The sequence below is a fragment of the Pelophylax lessonae genome, assembly GCF_965119305.1.
Source record: "Pelophylax lessonae genome assembly, chromosome: 1".
Taxonomy (NCBI): domain Eukaryota; kingdom Metazoa; phylum Chordata; class Amphibia; order Anura; family Ranidae; genus Pelophylax; species Pelophylax lessonae.
In genome coordinates this window covers 552705839-552725220 of record NC_138768.1, presented here as the reverse complement: position 1 = coordinate 552725220, position 19382 = coordinate 552705839, and the positions used below count along the sequence as shown (strand labels likewise).

The window sequence follows — 19382 nt, the reverse complement described above, 5'->3', positions numbered from 1 at the left end:
TTGGTTGGTAAGCAGACTGGCTGATATGTGTGAGATTCCACTTGTCTGAAATTGCTTGCTAAGAAAAAAAACTAAGAAAACCTCACAATTACCATGATAGCCCTCATTGACCTAAATGATTCTGGCTTAAGAGAATTATTGGCACTGCCAGTGCTTGTCTCTCTAAGTTAGTTCTACATTTGTTACAGATCTTCAAATATGCACCATTGCTTTTAAAGCATCAGTTTAACAGCCAGTGGTAAAGCTATTATAAATGGCATGCAAAAATGGCAGCCTCTATTAATTTCTCCACTTCTGGCAAATGTATCATGCGTGCCTTAACCACTTCTGGACCAGAAGGTTTTACCCCCTTAATTACCAGGCCATTTAAAATAGAATTGATGTCCTTTTTTTTTTTTTTTACCCACAACTATAGCTTTTTTTTTTTGGTGGTATTTGATCACATCGGCAGTTTTTTTTTTTGCACTATAAACGAAAAAAGAGCGATAATTTTGAAAAAAAAAATATATATATATATATATATTTTTTTTTTTTTTTTACTTTCTGCTATAAAACACTTCCAAAAAAAAATTAAAAAAATCTATTTTTTCATCCATTTAGGCCAATATGTATTCTGCTACATATTTTTGGTAAAAAAAAAAATTCCAATAAGTGGATATTGATGGTTTGTGCAAAAGTTAAAGCGTCTACAAATTTGTTATGGAATTTTTATTTATTTTATTTTTTTACTAGTAATGGTGGCGATCAGCGATTTTTAGTGGGACTGCGACATTGTGGTGGACAAATTGGAAATCTTACACTTTTTGGGGACCAGTGACACCAATGCAGTGATCAGTGCTAAAAAAAATGCACTGCCCCTTCACTAATTACCAGTGGTGGCCGGTGTACTGAGGGCGCAGGGGCGCCGCCCCCCCATCCATGTGTCCGGCCCCCTAATCTGCATGCAGGGGTGCCGGACGCATAGAGTTCAATGGGGATTTTTTTTTTGCATCACCTGATTAGAGCCAGAGGCTCTAATAGGGCGATGCAAAGGGTGGACCCGGGGCGCAGAGCAGTGCATCCCGAGCCCACCGATTGTGTGACAATAGCGAATGAAAATTCGCTATTGTCACACCGATCCTCCTCCTGTCCAATACGCGCTTCCTGATTGGCCGCAAGGCAAACCCCATGCCATTGGCCGAGGAGGAGGCGGGAGCGGAAGGACTGGAGGAGACGCGCCGCCAGTCACCGGGACTGAGGAGAAGCCGCTGCTGCTGCTCCAGGTAAGTAAGGGGGCACGCACGCTGATCTCTGCATTGGGGGCATGTATGCTGGTCACTACATTGGGGGCACGCACGCTGATCTCTGCATTGGGGGCATGTATGTTGGTCACTACATTGGGGGCACGCACGCTGGTCACTACATTGGGGGCATGTATGCTGGTCACTGCATTGGGGGCACGCACGCTGATCTCTGCATTGGGGGCATGTATGCTGGTCACTACATTGGGGGCACGCACGCTGGTCACTACATTGGGGGCATGTATGCTGGTCACTACATTGGGGGCATGTATGCTGGTCAATACATTGGGGGCATGTATGCTGGTCACTGCATTGGGGGCATGTATGCTGGTCACTACATTGGGGGCTCGCACGCTGATCTCTGCATTGGGGGCATGTATGCTGGTCACTACATTGGGGGCATGTATGCTGGTCACTACATTGGGGGCACGCACGCTGATCTCTGCATTGGGGGCATGTACGCTGGTCACTACATTGGGGGCATGTACGCTGGTCACTGCATTGGGGGCATGTACGCTGGTCACTGCATTGGGGGCATGTACGCTGGTCACTGCATTGGGGGCATGTATGCTGATTTCTGCATTGGGGGAATGGTATGCTGGTTACTGCATTGAAGGGGGCATGTATGCTGGTCTCTGCATTGGGGACATGTATGCTGGTCACTGCATTGATGGGGGCACGCACGCTGATCTCTGCATTGGGGGCATGTTTGCTGGTCACTGCATTGGGGGCAGGTATGCTGGTCACTGCATTACAGGGGGCACGCACGCTGATCTCTGCATTGGGGGCATGTATGCTGGTCACTGCATTGGGGGCATGTATGCTGGTCACTGCATTGGGGGCATGTATGCTGGTCACTGCATTGGGGGCATGTATGCTGCTCACTGCATTGGGGGCATGTATGCTGATCTCTGCATTGGGGGAATGGTATGCTGATCACTGCATTGAAGGGGGCATGTATGCTGGTCTCTGCATTGGGGGCATGTACGCTGATCTCTGCATTGAAGGGGGCATGTACACTGGTCAATGTGCATTGAAAGGGGGCACGCTGGTCACTGTGCATTGAAAGGGGGCACGCTGGTCACTGTGCATTGAAAGGGGGCACGCTGGTCACTGTGCATTGAAAGAGGGCTCTCTGGTCACTGTGCATTGAAAGGGGGCACGCTGGTCTCTCTGCATTGAAAGGGGGCACGCTGGTCTCTCTGCACTGAAAGGGGGCACACTATACCTTAATTACTGAAGGCCCCTTTCACACTTTTGCGACCTCAAAGTCACGCAATTTTTTACAGCGTTTTTTGCCGCAAAGCAATGCCTATTACATTTTTCTGTTTGCGCCCCCCCAAACATTTTGAGCACCAGCCGCCACTGCTAATGACACTGGCAGAGAAGGGGTAAACATCAGGGGCGATCAAAGGGTTAAGTGTGTCCCTAGGGGGTGCTTATTAACTGTGGGGGGTTGCACTGATTGGGGGAAGATGGAGATCTGGGTACTGCTTAGCAGGAACACAAGATCTCCATCTTGTGCCCTTGCAGAACGGTGATCTGCCTTCTTTACATAGGCAGATCACCGTTCTGCCTCTCCCAAAGATGATTGTAGGTGGCCAGCGGACATGGGGTCTGCTGGACCCACTGATTGACATCCCCACTAGCCAGTCACCACTCGATGGTGCCATCTAGTGGCTATTGAATGAAACGATATACAGTTACATCGTTTTAAGCAATAGTGCCACACTGCTGCAGTAAATACACGGTGGCCGCTCGGCAAGTGGTTAAGCAGTAACCTGAAACAACTGTCCATGCACCAGAGCAATAGATCTTTTACAGTTGTGGACACACATAAATTTAACAAAAAATTCAGCTACCACTGCATAGGTGAACCAAAAGCTATTCCATCTTGCTTTTGGGGTGACACATTGCTGCATTAAAGCGGTTGTAAACCCTAAAAAAAAAAACCTGCAAGACAAAGGCATAATGAACTAGTATGCATCGCATACTAGCCCATTGTGTGTAACTTACCTTAGAACGAAGCCCCGACACGGACCCCTGGACATCGATGCGGGCGCAGCCATGATCCCTCGCCGTCTCTTCCGGGTTCGGCGGCTCTGGCGCGGTGATTGGCCGGAAGAGACGGCTCCGGCGTGATGATTGGCCAGAGCCGCGATGACGTCACTCCCGCGCATGCGCGCGGGAGTGATTTTCCGGCAAGCTCCCGGCAAACGAATTGAAGGTCCCCCCGGACCTTCAGAGCGCATGCGCCGCTCGCGCGAGCGGCTGCATGCACTGTAAATATCTCCTAAACCATGCCGGTTTAGGAGATATTATTTGTACCTACAGGTAAGCCTTAATATAGGCTTACCTGTAGATAAAAGTGTCAAAAAGCGGGATACTACCGCTTTAAGGTCTGTCTATCATGTTTTTAGCCTAAAAAATGTCCTGTAATTTGCATTTTTAAGATGTATACCACATTGAAAATGAAATAGCTAATAATCTTCTAATTCAAAAGCAACCAGTCTGAATACAAAGTTTCAAAGAGCACACCACCATTACCTAGCTGGCAAATCTTTGGAAGCCACAGGCACACTCTGAACTACCATCATTGGTTCCTTGACCAATTTGCATCAAGCACCTGGATCTTCATAATTGCTGCTTCACAGTATGTAGGTTACCGCAAGATTGAGCAGCTCTGGGGAATTTCACGACAGCAATAGTAAATCAATTCAATTGATTTGAATCATTGAATAATTTATCAGTTACGTTTAAGAAATAAAAATAAAATTGACCAAAACCCATTAGTTTTGGTTTGAACACTTCTTGCAAGGTGAGTAGCATTGCATCCTGACATTCTGTATGAAAACATTGAGGACTTTAGTAAATTACCTAAATCACACAATAAAGTATCTGATACTTTATTTACTTCTCGGCCTTTTGAAAAGTGCTGGAAAGAGATTGTGAGAATCTGACTTTAAAAGCAAAAATAAAAATCCAAAATTTGTACTAAATGATGATGTAGTGGAAATGATCTAGTTGGTCAAAAATATGAAATTCGAAGAGTACTTGCTTGTATAGTAACATTTTAGAAATGTAAGGCTGTTAGTCCTAGTGTTATAATATTTAATTCGGTATCAAAATATATAATATAATAGTTTGATACCGAACAGCAGAGACATGTTTACTATGCGTCACTGTCATTATATAAAATGTTATCATTTTTTTAGCACTGTGCTGAAGTGGACTTTCACTCGTAACTTAATGGGTGAATTCCTTTGCTAAATGAAGAACATACGCAGTGTTAAAAAAAAAACCAGCAAGCTATTTCTGGAACAGCTGAGCAGCCAACATTGAAAGTATGACACAGCCTACACACCGTGTCTGCAGTTTGGATACAGAATCTACCTTCCTTCCATAAGAACAGGCCATGCAGTACAGAACCTCGCCTTGCTGGATATATTGCTGTCAGGTTAAGCAGTGAGTGCCGTATGGACTTTGAGCAAAAGAGATAATCTCAAATTCATATTAATTTCACATTTAAATGTCATCTTGTGTTATTTTAATTATTTCTATATAGTTAATTAGGACTTCAGCTTGGCAAACTATGTTTTAAGCATACACACCGGTTCTTCAAATACGAATGCATGCTTATTAAGGACATTTACATGCTAAAGTTCCATGAGCTACATGTTCTGGAGATGATGTGATGCTAGTTTTTGAAAATTATGCACGTGAGATCCTGAGATGGAGCAGGTGGATGAAATAATCCTTGAGGTAGAACAGAAATGTTTTCATGTGGACAAATCTGCTCTGGCAGCAGAAAGTAGCTATTTTCAAATAATGTTTTATGGTGGATTCAAAGAGAGCTCTCTGCTCCAAATCCACCTGTATGGTGTAAGTGAGACCTGTTTTCGGATTCTTTTGGACTTTGTAAAAACTGGTAAAATTGAACTGAACCATGGAAATGTTACAGATCTCCTGGAAACGGCTGATTTCTTAGATCTAAGACAAGCCAAGCAGCTTTGCATTGGATACCTAGTACAAGAATTAGGAGTGACTAACTGCTTGGGTATGATGGCCTACTCTCAGCAATATGGCTGTACTGAGCTTTTTGATTCAGCTTTCCATGTTGCAGTTACTCATTTGTCAGAACTTATGAAGGATGCTGAAGATGAATTTAATCAACTGGACAAAAATACCCTCAAAGAGTTGCTGCAAACTGATGAACTGTATGTCCCTAATGAAGACCTTGTTTTTGATGCTGTCATGAAGTGGGTTATGGTAGACTCCGTAAGAGAGAAGGATTTTGAAGAATTAGTCAGTCTGGTTAGGCCTGCTTTTCTTAGTCTCACCTTTCTTGATGTTCTAGTAAAGCGCAGTCAGAGATCAAAAGAACGTGATGTCTACACAACACTTTTACAGGTAATAAACACGAAACCTCCCAAGACATGGAGTATTATGAATGAGATTATGTCTACAAGCAGAACCTATGAGACCTTATATGTGCTCGGTGGCAAACATGAAAAAGAACAGCAAGAACTATATGTCTACCTGCCAAAGACTGCTACATGGAAACCCTGCTCGCCCTTAGAGCGCAAAAATCTCACACAGTTTGCCGTCGCCACAGTAGGTAACACCTTTCTTACAACTTAAATTTGATCAATATGTCCATGATGTTATACAAAATATGATGGTAAAGTCTATGTGGGGGTGTACATTTTTATGAATGTTTTTATTGTTTTATATACAGTATCATTTTTGCCAGTTCTAAAGCTATATTGCAGTAAAGCAGCTAGTTACACTGAAGCTAGAATACAAATATAAAATCCAGTTCCTTTATATGCATTTGAAGTGGGAATTCACCGGGCCAAGGAATTGTAACTTTCAGTGGCATAACTACAGGGGTTGCAGGGGATGCAATTGCAACCGGGCCCCATGCTCAAGGGGGCCTGTGTGGCTCCCCTGTACACCTGGATAGGAGGGGCAGCGGGGGCAGCATGTAGAGAAATCACTGTCCTTTTTACTCCTGTAGCTGCAGGAGGAAAATGGAGGAGATTGGCTCCTCTGTATGCTGCCCCCACCACTCCTCCTATCCAGTTCACTTGTGTTCTGCTGTCTCTGGGCCCCTGTGTGCTCCCCTGGTCCCCCCCCCCACTGTGCTCCCCCCAGACTTGAAGGGAAGGGCCCCGGCCAGGGGTCCGGGGGGCCCTTCATGGTTTCTTGCACCGGGGCCCTGAAGGTTCTAGTTACGCCTCTGGTAACTTTGTTCCGATAATTCTGTGATCGAAACACCATTATCAGAAAACGCAGACAGGTCCTTGACCCCCTAGTTGCCAATGGAACAATGAAGCAGCAGCAGGCAGCTACTGATTATTAACCCATCCATCGGTTCACTCTGCTCTGCACCCGCTGAATGTTCACTTTCAGCTCTTGTGCACTACAGCAGAGACTGATTGACTCCCAGTGCTGATCTACGCTCTTCCAGTTTGAGTGCTTCTATACAGGGGATTACAGGAGACTAAAATCAAGATGGTTTCAGATACTTACTCTGTTTTTATTATAAAGTATATTTAAAGCCTAAATGCAGCCAAAATAGAAAACACAAAAATCAGCACAAGGGACATAACTTAAAGTCAGTAGGATGTGTCCCTTGTGCTGATATGTGATGATCCTCCTTCATTGATGTTCCGTTGCTGTAATCTTTCAGTGTGGTGGGGGTTAATAGAAATGTTGGCACTGTCACAGACTAAAGAGTACCCAACTACACACTCCCTTTCTTCCCAGCTGCTCTAATAATATCAGCCATACTACAGCTTCCGCGAATGAATAGGAGATGGGCAGATGATTGAAAGGTCTACACCTCCATTGATAGATCCTTGTTCATTGATCAGTTTAATTTACTCCCTCCATTCATAGATCCTGTTTCATTGACAATTTTAGTTTACTTCCTCCGTTCAAAGATTCTGTTTCGTTGATAATTTTAGTCTACTCCCTCCATTCATAGATCCTGTTCCATTAATAATTTTAGTCTACTCCCTCCATTCATAGATTCTGTTTCGTTGACAATTTTAGTCTACTCCCTCCATTCATAGATCCTGTTCCATTAATAATTTTAGTCTACTCCCTCCATTCATAGATTCTGTTTCGTTGACAATTTTAGTCTAATCCCTTAATTCATAGATTCTGTTTCGTTGATAATTTTAGTCTACTCCCTCCATTTATAGATTCTGTTTCGTTGAAAATTTTAGTCTACTCCCTCCATTCAGAGATCCTGTTTTGTTGATAATTTTAGTCTACTCCCTCCATTTATAGATTCTGTTTCGTTGACAATTTTAGTCTACTCCTTTCATTCATAGATGCTGTTTTGTTGATAATTATAGTCTACTCCCTCCATTCATAGATCCTGTTTCATGTATGCCTGGAGTCCATCTTTAAGGCATGCATAGATGTCTATAAAGCACCAGCAACTACAGTCACAATTCGTTTGGCAGTAATGTTTTAATCGCTCGATATACATTCCATACCTCATATACTGCTGCACTCTCAATTCGATGGTATACATAAACTTTTGAGGAATTATGATTTTCATTCCTGGTTTTTACAAACAGGCTCACCTTTTTCTCATATATTTTGTAGAATTATGAGGGGTCTTTAAAAAGTTTTCGTACTTTTATATTTTCGTTGGAAATGGTGAGGTTGGGAGGAGTAGTAATTGGTCGTGTCTGAAAGTGTCATGTGACTAGTCTGTCTGGCAAGCCGTCTGACCTTGCAGTTTAGTATGAGTTGTCACACTTTTTGAAGAACCCTTGTATTTATATACACTTGTGCCACATGTATTACATCTATCTGCCACTTTATAGTAGTTAGGATGTTTGAAACATCTGGATATGAAGGTCACCTAATGAAATTAGATTTGCTTTCAAATAAAACCAATATACAAACAAAAACTATTATAAGTCAGGGCATTCTTCAACACGCTTGGCGCGTATTATGGCAGAAGCTGCATTTTTTCATTTCCACAGGCATTGTTGCATCATTTATTTTGTTTATTGCTTATTTACTTCAGGACCGCAGTCAAACATGCATACTCCTTAAGACCCTTTTTACACTTGTGCAACTTTTCTGCAATTTGGGGTTGCAAAGTCGCATGACAAAGCGTACTCCATGATTTCCATGATTTCCGTTCATATCTGTGCGACTTCAAGTTGCAACGACTTTTAAGTAGTCCGTGTACTACTTTGGTCCAACTGTGATGCGTTTTGAGTTCCATAGACATAGGCATTGCTTCAATTCCAGTCAAAATCTCAGCAAAACCACATAAAAAAAATTGCGGTAAAATCTCCCCTATGTACCAATATAGCATTAATGTCCCTTTTTTTGCAAAAAATAAAACCGCTTTCAATTAATTCTACGCAGGCTTACCTCACTCACACATAGCTGTTTTCTTTTTATGAGGAAGTAAGTAAAACCTTGGACAGAGGGCTGGCTGTGGACTTACTATATTTGGATTCTGCAAAAGCGTTTGACACAGTTCCCCACACTAATGTGTGGCTAATGTGTAAGGTAAAGTCTACAGGCTTGCAAAGATCAGTTTGTAAATGGATAGAAAATTGGCTAAAAGATAGAATTCAGAGAGTAGTGGTTAATTATTCTTACTCTAAATGGTCTAAAGTTATCAGTGGTGTACCCCAAGGTTCAGTGTTGGGACCCTTACTTTTGAATATCTTTATAAATGATCTAGGGTCTGGGATTAAAAGTACTATTTCAGTCTTTGCTGATGACACCAAGCTTTGCAGTGGAAAACCTTCCTTACAGGATGTCTCCAACTTACAAGCTGACCTCAATGCACTTGTTTCATTGAGCAACTATGTGGCAAATGAGGTTTAATATAAAGGGAAGGTATAACTGCACTAACTAATATGTAACAGCGGCAACTTAAATTGTGACAAACAAAATAAACGTGTAAAGGGCTAAGTTGCGCTAGATTGTGCTAGATTAACAAGTGATTATCAAAAGGAAGCACAATAATTGATAGAAACACTCAAAAGAATGTCCTCAATGATGTCAAAAAATAATGTCCAAATGACAGACACAGTCCGAAATCCGGAATTCCAGGATCAGAGGAAATAAATCAACATTCATGTAGTCTCCTTACCAGATATCAGGAAAGAGTTCGCCCCAAAAACTCAAATATGTGTTGAATCCACCAGCCTCAGATTGGTGTGCTCAAAAGGTCCTCTCATTAATAGATGACAATCATATGTGGGAAGAAAAAGAAACCTCCATAGCGTAATATTGTTAAACACTCATATGTCACCCTGAGGAGTGCATACCGTCACCAGAGCCAGATAGCAGAAATAACAAAAGCACCGACACCCTTGAGTCCCAAATGCTTACCAGACAGCAGATAATATATAGTAAAACAAAGGAAAGGCATTGACATCAGTGTCAACATTGAGTCCGTACAGCATATAGGTTCTAACCCTATGAATCCAGGACATCTCCATTCTGGAGATGCTCCGTACTAAAGGCTCGCCCCTCCAATTGGGGGAGAATTTGTCAATCCCCAAAAACATCATATTTCTCGGATCTTTATTATGGACTGTCAAGAAATGCTTTGAAACCGAATGCCTGTCAAAACCTTTGCGTATATTTGCAATGTGCTCACTTCAATCCAGCTCTATCCATGCTTTGACTCTTCTAATTTTTGTAAGTTGCTTTCTTTTTTGCTTTAATAAAGTCTGGTGGTAATACACTATATAGCGCCTTTTGTTTTCCATATTGTGCTGCATTGGAGTGATTATTGGAGTGATTATTCCATTGGTTACCTGCTCTGAGGATCTTTCGTGGGATTGTTTGGCATACAACCTATTAGAGTTTGGTAAGAGGCAGTGGTGTTGGGAGTGGCCCTTCGAACTGGTGGACCTTGACACTGATGTCAATGCCTTTCCTTTGTTTTACTATATATTATCTGCTGTCTGGTAAGCATTTGGGACTCAAGGGTGTCTGTGATTTTGTTATTTCTGCTATCTGGCTCTGGTGACGGTGTGCACTCCTCAGGGTGACATATGAGTGTTTAACAATATTACGCTATGGAGGTTTCTTTTTCTTCCCACATATGATTGCCATCTATTAATGAGAGGACCTTTTGAGCACACCGATCTGAGGCTGGTGGATTCAACACATATTTGAGTTTTTGGGCGAACTCTTTCCTGATATCTGGTAAGGAGGCTACATGAATGTTGATTTATTTCCTCTGATCCTGGAATTCCGGATTTCGGACTGTGTCTGTCATTTGGACATTATTTTTTGACATCATTGAGGACATTTTTTTGAGTGTTTCTTTCATTTATTGTGCTTCCTTTTGATAATCACTTGTTAATCTAGCACAATCTAGCGCAACTTAGCCCTTTACAAATGAGGTTTAATGTTGATAAATGTAAAATTATGCACTTGGGGGCTAAGAATATGCATGCATCATACAGACTAGGTGGAGTAGAACTGGGGGAATCCATAGCGGAGAAGGATCTGGGTGTTCTGGTAGATCATAAGCTTAATAATAGCATGCAATGCCAAGCTGCGGTTTTCAAAGCAAGCAAAGTCCTTTCTTGTATTAACAAAGGCATGGACTCCAGAGAGAGAGATATCATTTTGCCCCTGTACAAATCATTAGTAAGACCTCATCTAAAATATGCAATTCAGTTTTGGGCACCAGTTCTTAAAAAGGATATCGGGGAACTGGAGAAAGTGCAGAGAAGGGCAACCAAACTGATAAGAGGCAAGGAGGAGCTCAGCTATGAGAAAAGATTAGAGGAACTGAATTTATTCTCTCTTGAGAAGAGGAGATTAAGGGGGGATATGGTCAACATGTATAAATACATAAGAGGTCCATATAGTGAACTTGGTGTTGAGTTGTTCACTTTAAGGTCAAAACAGAGGACAAGGGGGCACTCTTTACGTCTAGAAGAAAACAGATTTAGTTTCCAAATACGGAAAGGTTTCTTCAACGTAAGAGCTGTGAAAATGTGGAATAGACTCCCTCCAGAGGTGGTTCTGGCCAGCTCACTTGATTACTTTAAAAAAGGCCTGGATTCTTTCCTGGGTGGACTTAATATAAGTGGGTACTAATATTTATAGGTAGAGTTGATCTAGGGAATATCAGATTGCCTCTCGGAGGATCAGGAAGGGGATTTTTTCCCTTGCTATGGCAAGTTGAGTCGTGCTTTGCTGGGGTTTTTTTTGCCTTCCTCTGGATCAGCTGTGTATGGGATTGTATGGTTGGGTTTTCATTACTGTTTTTTTTTTTTTTTTGTTGGTTGAGCCAGATGGACTTTTTTCAACCTGACTAACTATGTAAATATGTTTTATCACTGCAGCTCTGGAAGGTTTACCTCCTTCATGACAAGGCTGTTTTTTGCTATATGGCACTGCATTACAAAAAAGAGAGACAATTTTGAAAAAAAAAAAAAACAATATTTTTTACTTTAGCCAAACAAACCCAATAAATAAAAATTAAAAATCAAATTTATTAATCAATTTAGGCCAATATGTATTATGTATTCTGCTAATATATTTTGGTAAAAAAAAATCCCAAATAAGTGTATATCGATTGGTTTGTGCAAAAGTTATAGCCTCTATAAACTATGGAATATTTTTATGGAATTTTTATTTATTTATTTTTTTTACTAGTAATGGCAGCGGTCAGCGATTTTTAGCGGAACCACAACATTGCAGTGGACAAATCGGACATCTAACTGACATTTTTGACACTTTTTTTTGGGGACTAGTGACACCAATACAGTGATCAGTGCTAAAAATATGCATTGTTACTGTACTAATGACACTGGCAGGGAAGGGGGTCAACATCAGGGGCAATCAAAGGGTTAAATGTGCTCCTAGGGAGTGATTAGTAACTGTGTGGGGAATGGCTTAACTGGAGGAAGACAGAGATCTATGTTTCTACTTAGCAGAAACAGAAGATCTCCATCTTTCTCTCTGACTGGACGGCGATCTGCCTTGTTTACATAGGCAGACTGCCGTTCTGCCTCTCCTGTGAACGATCGGTGAGTCCTGGTGGAAATCGTATCCGCGGACCTGCTGATTGGCTCCCTCTGTGTTCAATCACAGTGTAAGCGGGTCGCCAGCGGCGGGCGTGTGCCCCCTAGACCCACTGCATGAAATCACGTACAGTTAAGTGATTTCGCACAAGAGGGCCGCCCAGTATATCTGCGTGGGGCGGTCCATAAGTGGTTAAACACACTGCTCAATTACTTCTGCCTTACTTCCTGGTCAGACTTTAGGTCATGACGCAGGATGGAGTTGACCAGCTGATCTCATTATCACACACCCTGCATCATCTACCCTCAGCTGGTCAACTACTTCCTGTGTCATAACCTATAGTCTGACCAGGAAGTAGGGCAGAAGTAATCAAGCAATGTGTTTAAACAGCTATGAAGAGAGTTAGGTAAGCAGTTGTAGAATTATTGGAAAGCTGTTTTATTTTTGCAAAATAAGTATATTAATGCTATATTGGAATATATAGCTGGAATTTAGAAAAAAAAAGGTGAACTTAGCCTTTAAGAACAAGAACAATGTTTCCAATTCTGCTATGGGTCTATTGATATGCTGTAACAAACTAATACATAGTATATGTTTTTATTTATTTGGGACAAGCAAGGCTTTCTTGCAAAAAAATATTTTATGTTCTGTGCAGTCTATGGCTATAAAAAAACTAAAAATAATTTTGTCCCATGTGAAATTACACTAAGAGCCGGTTCACATAGCAGCGACCTGACTTGCCGGGGCGACCTGTGAAGTCGCGGTGCACAGCTCGCACCGCGACCTCGGAGCGGCCGGCACGGACTTCATATCATTGAAGTCAATGCAGGTCGCTCCAGGTCGCCCCAAAGAAGCTCAGGACCCTTTTTCTAAGTCGGAGCGACTTGTGTCGCTCCTATTAGAACGGGTCCTGTGCTAATCTATGGCAGGCGACCCGCGGCGACTTGTCAGGCGACCAGGTCGCCTGACAAGTCGCCCCAGTGTGAACCGGCTCTTAAACGTAATTCTGGTACAAAGGATTACACATTCATTGACAAACAAAATATTTTTGTTTAATTTTGTTCATTTTGTAAGCAACACTAAAACATGTATGAGCAAAATCAAAGAAAATTAAAAAAAAGTTTATTAATATTCAAAAAAACACTGATTAGAGTTAATTATAAATTATTTAGGAGTAAAAAACACATTTTATTAAAATAAATATATATATTTTATTTGCAAGGTTGTTTTAAATGACATTATATGCAAATAAAAGGTCATTCTATTAAAGCACACATAAATGAAAGAGAATAAATATGATATAATGATAATCTTGTAACATTCTCAAAAATACTCCTCAGCAGTCAGCACCATTCATTTTTTTAAGAGCATACGCCGTATACCCAATGTCCTCAACTGGTGAAAAACCCCCCTGTTGGGCTTTAAAATCTAGAAATAATTCAGGGCATCTTCATTCATTAGGTTGGCTTTTTATAGGAAGCAAGGAAATCATTTGTCCACTTTTGCCTTGTAATACTGGTAATTCTAATAGCAGGTAATGTATCTCTTATTTCTTAATAAAATCTAATAAAAAGTTTTAACTACCCCCCCTTCTATCAAAAGGTTTTTGTTCAGTGGGCCTTTTAAGATGGAACTTTATACAAACAGTTTAAAAGATTAAGGCAAGGTTTAGAACCCCTGTCAATCATTTAATGCTCTCTGGTAGGTAGGTATTTGTCCTAATGAAACCCAGCAAATACATTATAAGCTAAACATTCTGTTTCTCCCCTCTGGAGTGAATTTACAATACATTTCTTTGGAAAATCCACTAAAGAGCCTGTGTCATCAGCTCTTAGTGGAACATGCTGTATATGATCTATAGCAGCCCTTTTCAACCAGGGTGCCCAGGCATCCTGGGGTGCCCTGAGGCTTCTCCGAGATGCCTTGGCAAAATGCCTAAAAATTGATCAAAAATTGTATACAAGTCACGAGGTGGATGAAGGTTTTCATTATGCACCATTACTACATTCTAGACACTGGCATCCTAACAACCAATGATGTCATTACTTAATAACGAGGATGGCTGTTGCCTCCACAGCAACCTTGTTTGACCTCTGTCTCCGTCTGCACTGGCGTCATATTAGCTGACTAATGGAGAGAAATGGAAGGAGAAGAGAATCATTGGAACACTAGTCAATACCAGTGTGTAAAAGTGTATTTGCTTTGCAAGAAAAAAAATTGCCTCTAACATTGGGTGTCCTACGTGTGTGGATGTTACTGCATTACATAAAACTATTCGTTTTTTCATTTTAGAATGGTATGATTCGAGACTGTCCATCATTTTTAAGAGTGCCTTGAGATTGTCTATCATTTTAAAGGGTGCCTTGACAAAAAAGGTTGAGAAACACTGATCTATAGAATGGATTTAAAAAAAAGAACAGAAGAAAGTTGAGTTCCCAGCCTTGGGTGTCATGAGGACAGAAAGTGAGGGGAAAACCTTTTAGTGGGGATACAGACATTAAAAAAGCCTTCTTTTTTCACAATGCAAGACGCTAAGATCTTTACTGTGCCATATGGTAACTGTTAAGACTGTAATTGCTGTAAACATCTAAGGCTTCTAAGTAAAACCGAATTGATAAGTATGAGTGATAGAAATTTTTCAATTCCTATTTTTTTTTTCATTCTTTATTCATCATTTTAGGTAACCTGATAATAGTGACTGGTGGATACTTTCGTGGAGATTTTGTATGGTATAGCATAGACTGGGTCCTCATATATGACTCTTCCAACAACTCCTGGAAAGAAGGACCACCTATGAAGATATCCCGGAACTGCCATTGTGCTGTAGGGGCTGGACTCTACCTTTATGTTATAGGAGGAAGCACAGATGAGGGTGTTACTGCAGATGTTGAGAGGCTGAACCTGGCAGAGATGACTTGGGAAGCTGGTAGCCCTCTTATCAGACCCGTCGAAAGAGCAGCAGCTGCCAGTGTGGATGACAAGCTATATGTAATATGTGGCCGTGATGAGAATGGAGATGTGTACAGCGGAGTGCAGAGGCTAGACACAGAGACCGGTGTGTGGGATATCATTACATATTCTCCTATGCCAAGGTATGGTAATAAAACATACTAATGTTTTTTTGCCTAAATAAAACATACTAATGTATTTTGCCTGTTTTAATAGAGATGTACCGAACTGTTCGCCGGCGGACAGTTCCCGGCGAACTTAGCATGTTCGCGTTCGCCGCTGCGGGCGAACATATGCGATGTTCGGTCCGCCCCCTATAATACATCATTGAGGCAAACTTTGACCCTGAACTTCACAGTCAGCAGGCACATTTCCAGCCAATCAGCATTCCTCCCTCCCACACCCTCCCACCTCCTATAAATAAGCAAGGGCAGCATCCATCTTAGATCATTCTGAAGCAGTGTGTTAATGAGAGCAGGGAGAGTGTTGCTGCTGCTGCTGCTGTTAATAGCTAGGGACAGTTGTTAGTCAGTGTTCCTGGTCTTGCTAGTCAGTGTTCTTGGTCCACTACTGCTGTAAGGACAGCATCCTGACAGCACCCCAAAAAGCCCTTCTAAGGGCTGGTATTTGTGTAATTTATATATATATATATATATATATAATCTAGTGTCCCCAAAAGCCCTTTTTAGGGCTGGTAATTGAGTATTTTTATATATATATATATATATATATATATAAATATCTATTGTACACTGCAGTTGCCTGCCCGCTGTGTGTGAGAGGCCACAGACCCACCACAGACTGTACTGTGTGCACACCACACTCATTTCGGGTGGCACAGGCACAGTACCTTGCATTTTAAAAAATATTTTTTTTTTTCCTCTGTCATAATTGCAGTGAGTGCTGTGTCAGGTCCACAGAGTGCACTGTACCCACTGCAGTGCACTGCCCACCACTGATATATATACGGTGGCACAGCATCTTGTTGCAAATTGAAAAAAAATATATATTTTTTATTATTGCAGTTGCCTGGGCTGCCAGTGACTGTCAGGTCCACAGAGTGTACTGTGCCCACTGTAGTGCCACTGCGTGCCCACCCACCAATGATATATATATGGTGGCACAGCAGCTTGCAAAGTAAAAATATATATTTTTTTTTTATAATTGCAGTTGCCTGGGTGCCAGTGACTGTCAGGTCCACAGAGTGTACTGTGCCCACTGCAGTGCCACTGCCCACCCACCACTGATATATACGGTGGCAGGCATGACTTTTTTTGGATTAGTGTCTGGGGGGGGTCTAAAAAGCGTACCTGTGAAGTTTCAGCTCTGTAGCATGTCCAGAACCAGAAAAAAAAGATCATATAGGTGTAAAAGGGGTTCCCACCATCCCTGCTCTACTGAAAAATTATCTTTTTTTCTGGTTCTGGAAATGCTACAGAGCTGAAACTTCACAGGTACACTTTTTAGACTCCCTAGACACTAAATCACACAAAAAAGTTCTTAAAAATTGTCATTTTTGATAGAGAGCCAATTATTGGAAAAATTAAAAAAAAAAAACTTAAAAAAAAAAATTCTTTGTATTTATTGTCTGGGGGGTCTAAAAAGCGTACCTGTGAAGTTTCAGCTCTGTAGCATGCCCAGAACCAGAAAAAAAGATCATATAGGTGTAAAAGGGGTTCCCACCATCCCTGCTCTACTGAAAAATTATCTTTTTTTCTGGTTCTGGACATGCTACAGAGCTGAAACTTCACAGGTACACTTTTTAGACCCCCTAGACACTAAATCACACAAAAAAAGTTCTTAAAAACTGTCCTTTTTGATAGAGAGCCAATTATTGGAAAACTTAAAAAAAAAAACTTCTTTGGTTTTATTGTCTGGGGGGGGGGGGGTCTAAAAAGTGTACCTGTGAAGTTTCAGCTCTGTAGCATGTCCAGAACCAGAAAAAAATAGAATTAGGGTTAGAGCTAGGGTTAGGGTTAGGGTCAGGGCTAAGGTTAGGGTTATTTTTAGTGCTTAGGGTTAGAGGGTTAGAGTTAGAGGGGTAGGGGTAGGGATACTAACTCTAACCCTAAGTATCTCACTGTAACCCTAACCCTAGCCCCTAACACTAAACCTAACCCTAACCCTCTAACCATAACCCTAACCCTCTAACCTTAACCCTAACCCTCTAAGCCTAGCCATAAAAATAACCATAACCCTAACCCTAGCCCTAACCCTAGCCCTAAGCCTAACCCTAGCCCTAACCCTAATTCGTATTTTTTTCTGGTTCCGGACATGCTACAGAGCTGAAACTTCACAGGTACACTTTTTAGACCCCCAGATGCTAAATCCAAAGAAATTTTTTTTATTTTTAATTTTTCCAATAATTGGCTCACTAACAAAAAATTACAATTCTTAAGAACTTTTTTTTGTCTGATTCAGTGTCTAGGGGTCTAAAAAGTGTACCTGTGAAGTTTCAGCTCTGTAGCATGTCCAGAACCAGAAAAAAAAATTAGAATTAGGATTAGGGCTAGGGTTAGGGTTAGGGTTATTTTTAGTGCTTAGGGTTAGACGGTTAGGGTTAGAGGCGTAGGGGCAGGGTTACTAACTCTAACCCTAAGTATCTCACCGTAACCCTAACCCTAGCCCCTAACACTAAACCTAACCCTAACCCTTAAAGCCCAGTTCCTGTCCCATTTTGGTCGGTTCTGGTCTGTTTGCAGTTGTTTGCGGTGCGTTAAACGGGGAGTTTGGTCTGTCACTGTGAAGCGGGCGTAACCCTTACACTACCTGATCGATACAACATCATACCTGATCGTATACACACACTGGATGTTTTAAAGCACGTTATTCCAAACAATTTAGGAATGTTAGGTGATTTATGCCCTTTATGGAATAAAACCCGACTCTGCGTCAACTACGTAATTTTCCATGGGAGTTTTGCCATGGATCCCCCTCCGGCATGCCACAGTCCAGGTGTTTGTCCCCTTGAAACAACTTTTCCATTACTATTGTTGCCAGAAAGAGTCCCTGTGGGTTTTAAAATTCGCCTGCCTATTAAAGTCTATGGCGGTTCACAATGTTCGCCGGTTCGCGAACATTCGCCGATGTTCACGTTCGCCGTTCGCGAACGGCGAATTTTATGTTCGCGACATCACTATGTTTTAATACATTTGCTTTATATACATTCTAAATTAAAGTGTATCTCTAGGGAAAAACTTTTTATGGGAATGGCTACACTCTCTGTCAGGTTTTTAGGGTTGTGTGTGTCCCTCTATCTGAGAGGTGAGGGGAAATCTTCCAATAGGGACACCTGTCTGGGGACAACTGTCTAGAAGGGGAACTCTCCGCACTTTGTAGAGATTTTCTTTAACTTCCTGTGGTGTCTTTGGGACAGGAAGTGCAGAGAAATAGTGCACAGACAGCAAAAAACAGAGGTTTTATCCCTCCCCTATTGTATCCAAAACTAAAAAAAAAAGTTTTGGCTATACATACACTTTAAAACAAGCCATAGATAGAGATCTCTTCAATTTGGGTTGAAGAGTAGATATCTGTGAATTGTTGGTAGGAGTACTGACTCTTAAATTTGACATTCGGGAATACGCACCCGCATGCATGTCAAATATGGACTAGCAGCTGTTTCTGTACAGCCACTGTGTCCCAATAGACTTAAATAGGACTGCCCAGGGCCAGGAGAAGGGGTGGGCAGGAGTGACGGTTGCCCTGGGTGCAATGTTTTTTTGCAGGGATGGGGGGGCACCTTGACCCTAAGGGAAGGGGCGGCGCAGTTTGGCATCCTTGCCCTGGGCGCTGGATGACCTTCTCCCAGGACTGGTGCTGCCTACACACGATCGCACAGAACACCTGTGCATCCCCTGCTGGCAAAGGCGGCTCTTGGCGCGGGTGTACCTATTAGTGTATGAATAGCTGAATAGGGCCTAAAGTTCATCAGTGGTCTATGCAAAGAAGGGCTTGCACGGTACATGGAGCTACCCTTAGGTTATGTGTTGACGCCTTTTATTTGTGTTTCCGCTGCTCCTCTCACCAACCCAGTGCATTAGTAGATGTATGTGGCCTCAGCCAGCGCTGTTCTCCCCTGGCATGTTTCGCCCCTCACTCACCTCTGTG

General features: G+C 41.9%; 1 protein-coding gene across 1 annotated transcript in view; it reads left to right on the top strand.

Annotated features, from left to right (window-relative positions):
• Window positions 1-4645: 4645 nt before the first annotated feature.
• LOC309544917 (kelch-like protein 23) overlaps window positions 4646-19382 on the top strand; it is a 32301-nt gene continuing 17564 nt past the window's right edge. Inside the window, exons 1-2 of the mRNA XM_082243924.1 lie at window positions 4646-5898; window positions 15007-15418. Of these exons, the coding sequence (XP_082100050.1) occupies window positions 5013-5898; window positions 15007-15418 (1298 nt within the window). The 5' untranslated portion in view covers window positions 4646-5012. The remainder of the gene's footprint in view (window positions 5899-15006; window positions 15419-19382) is intronic.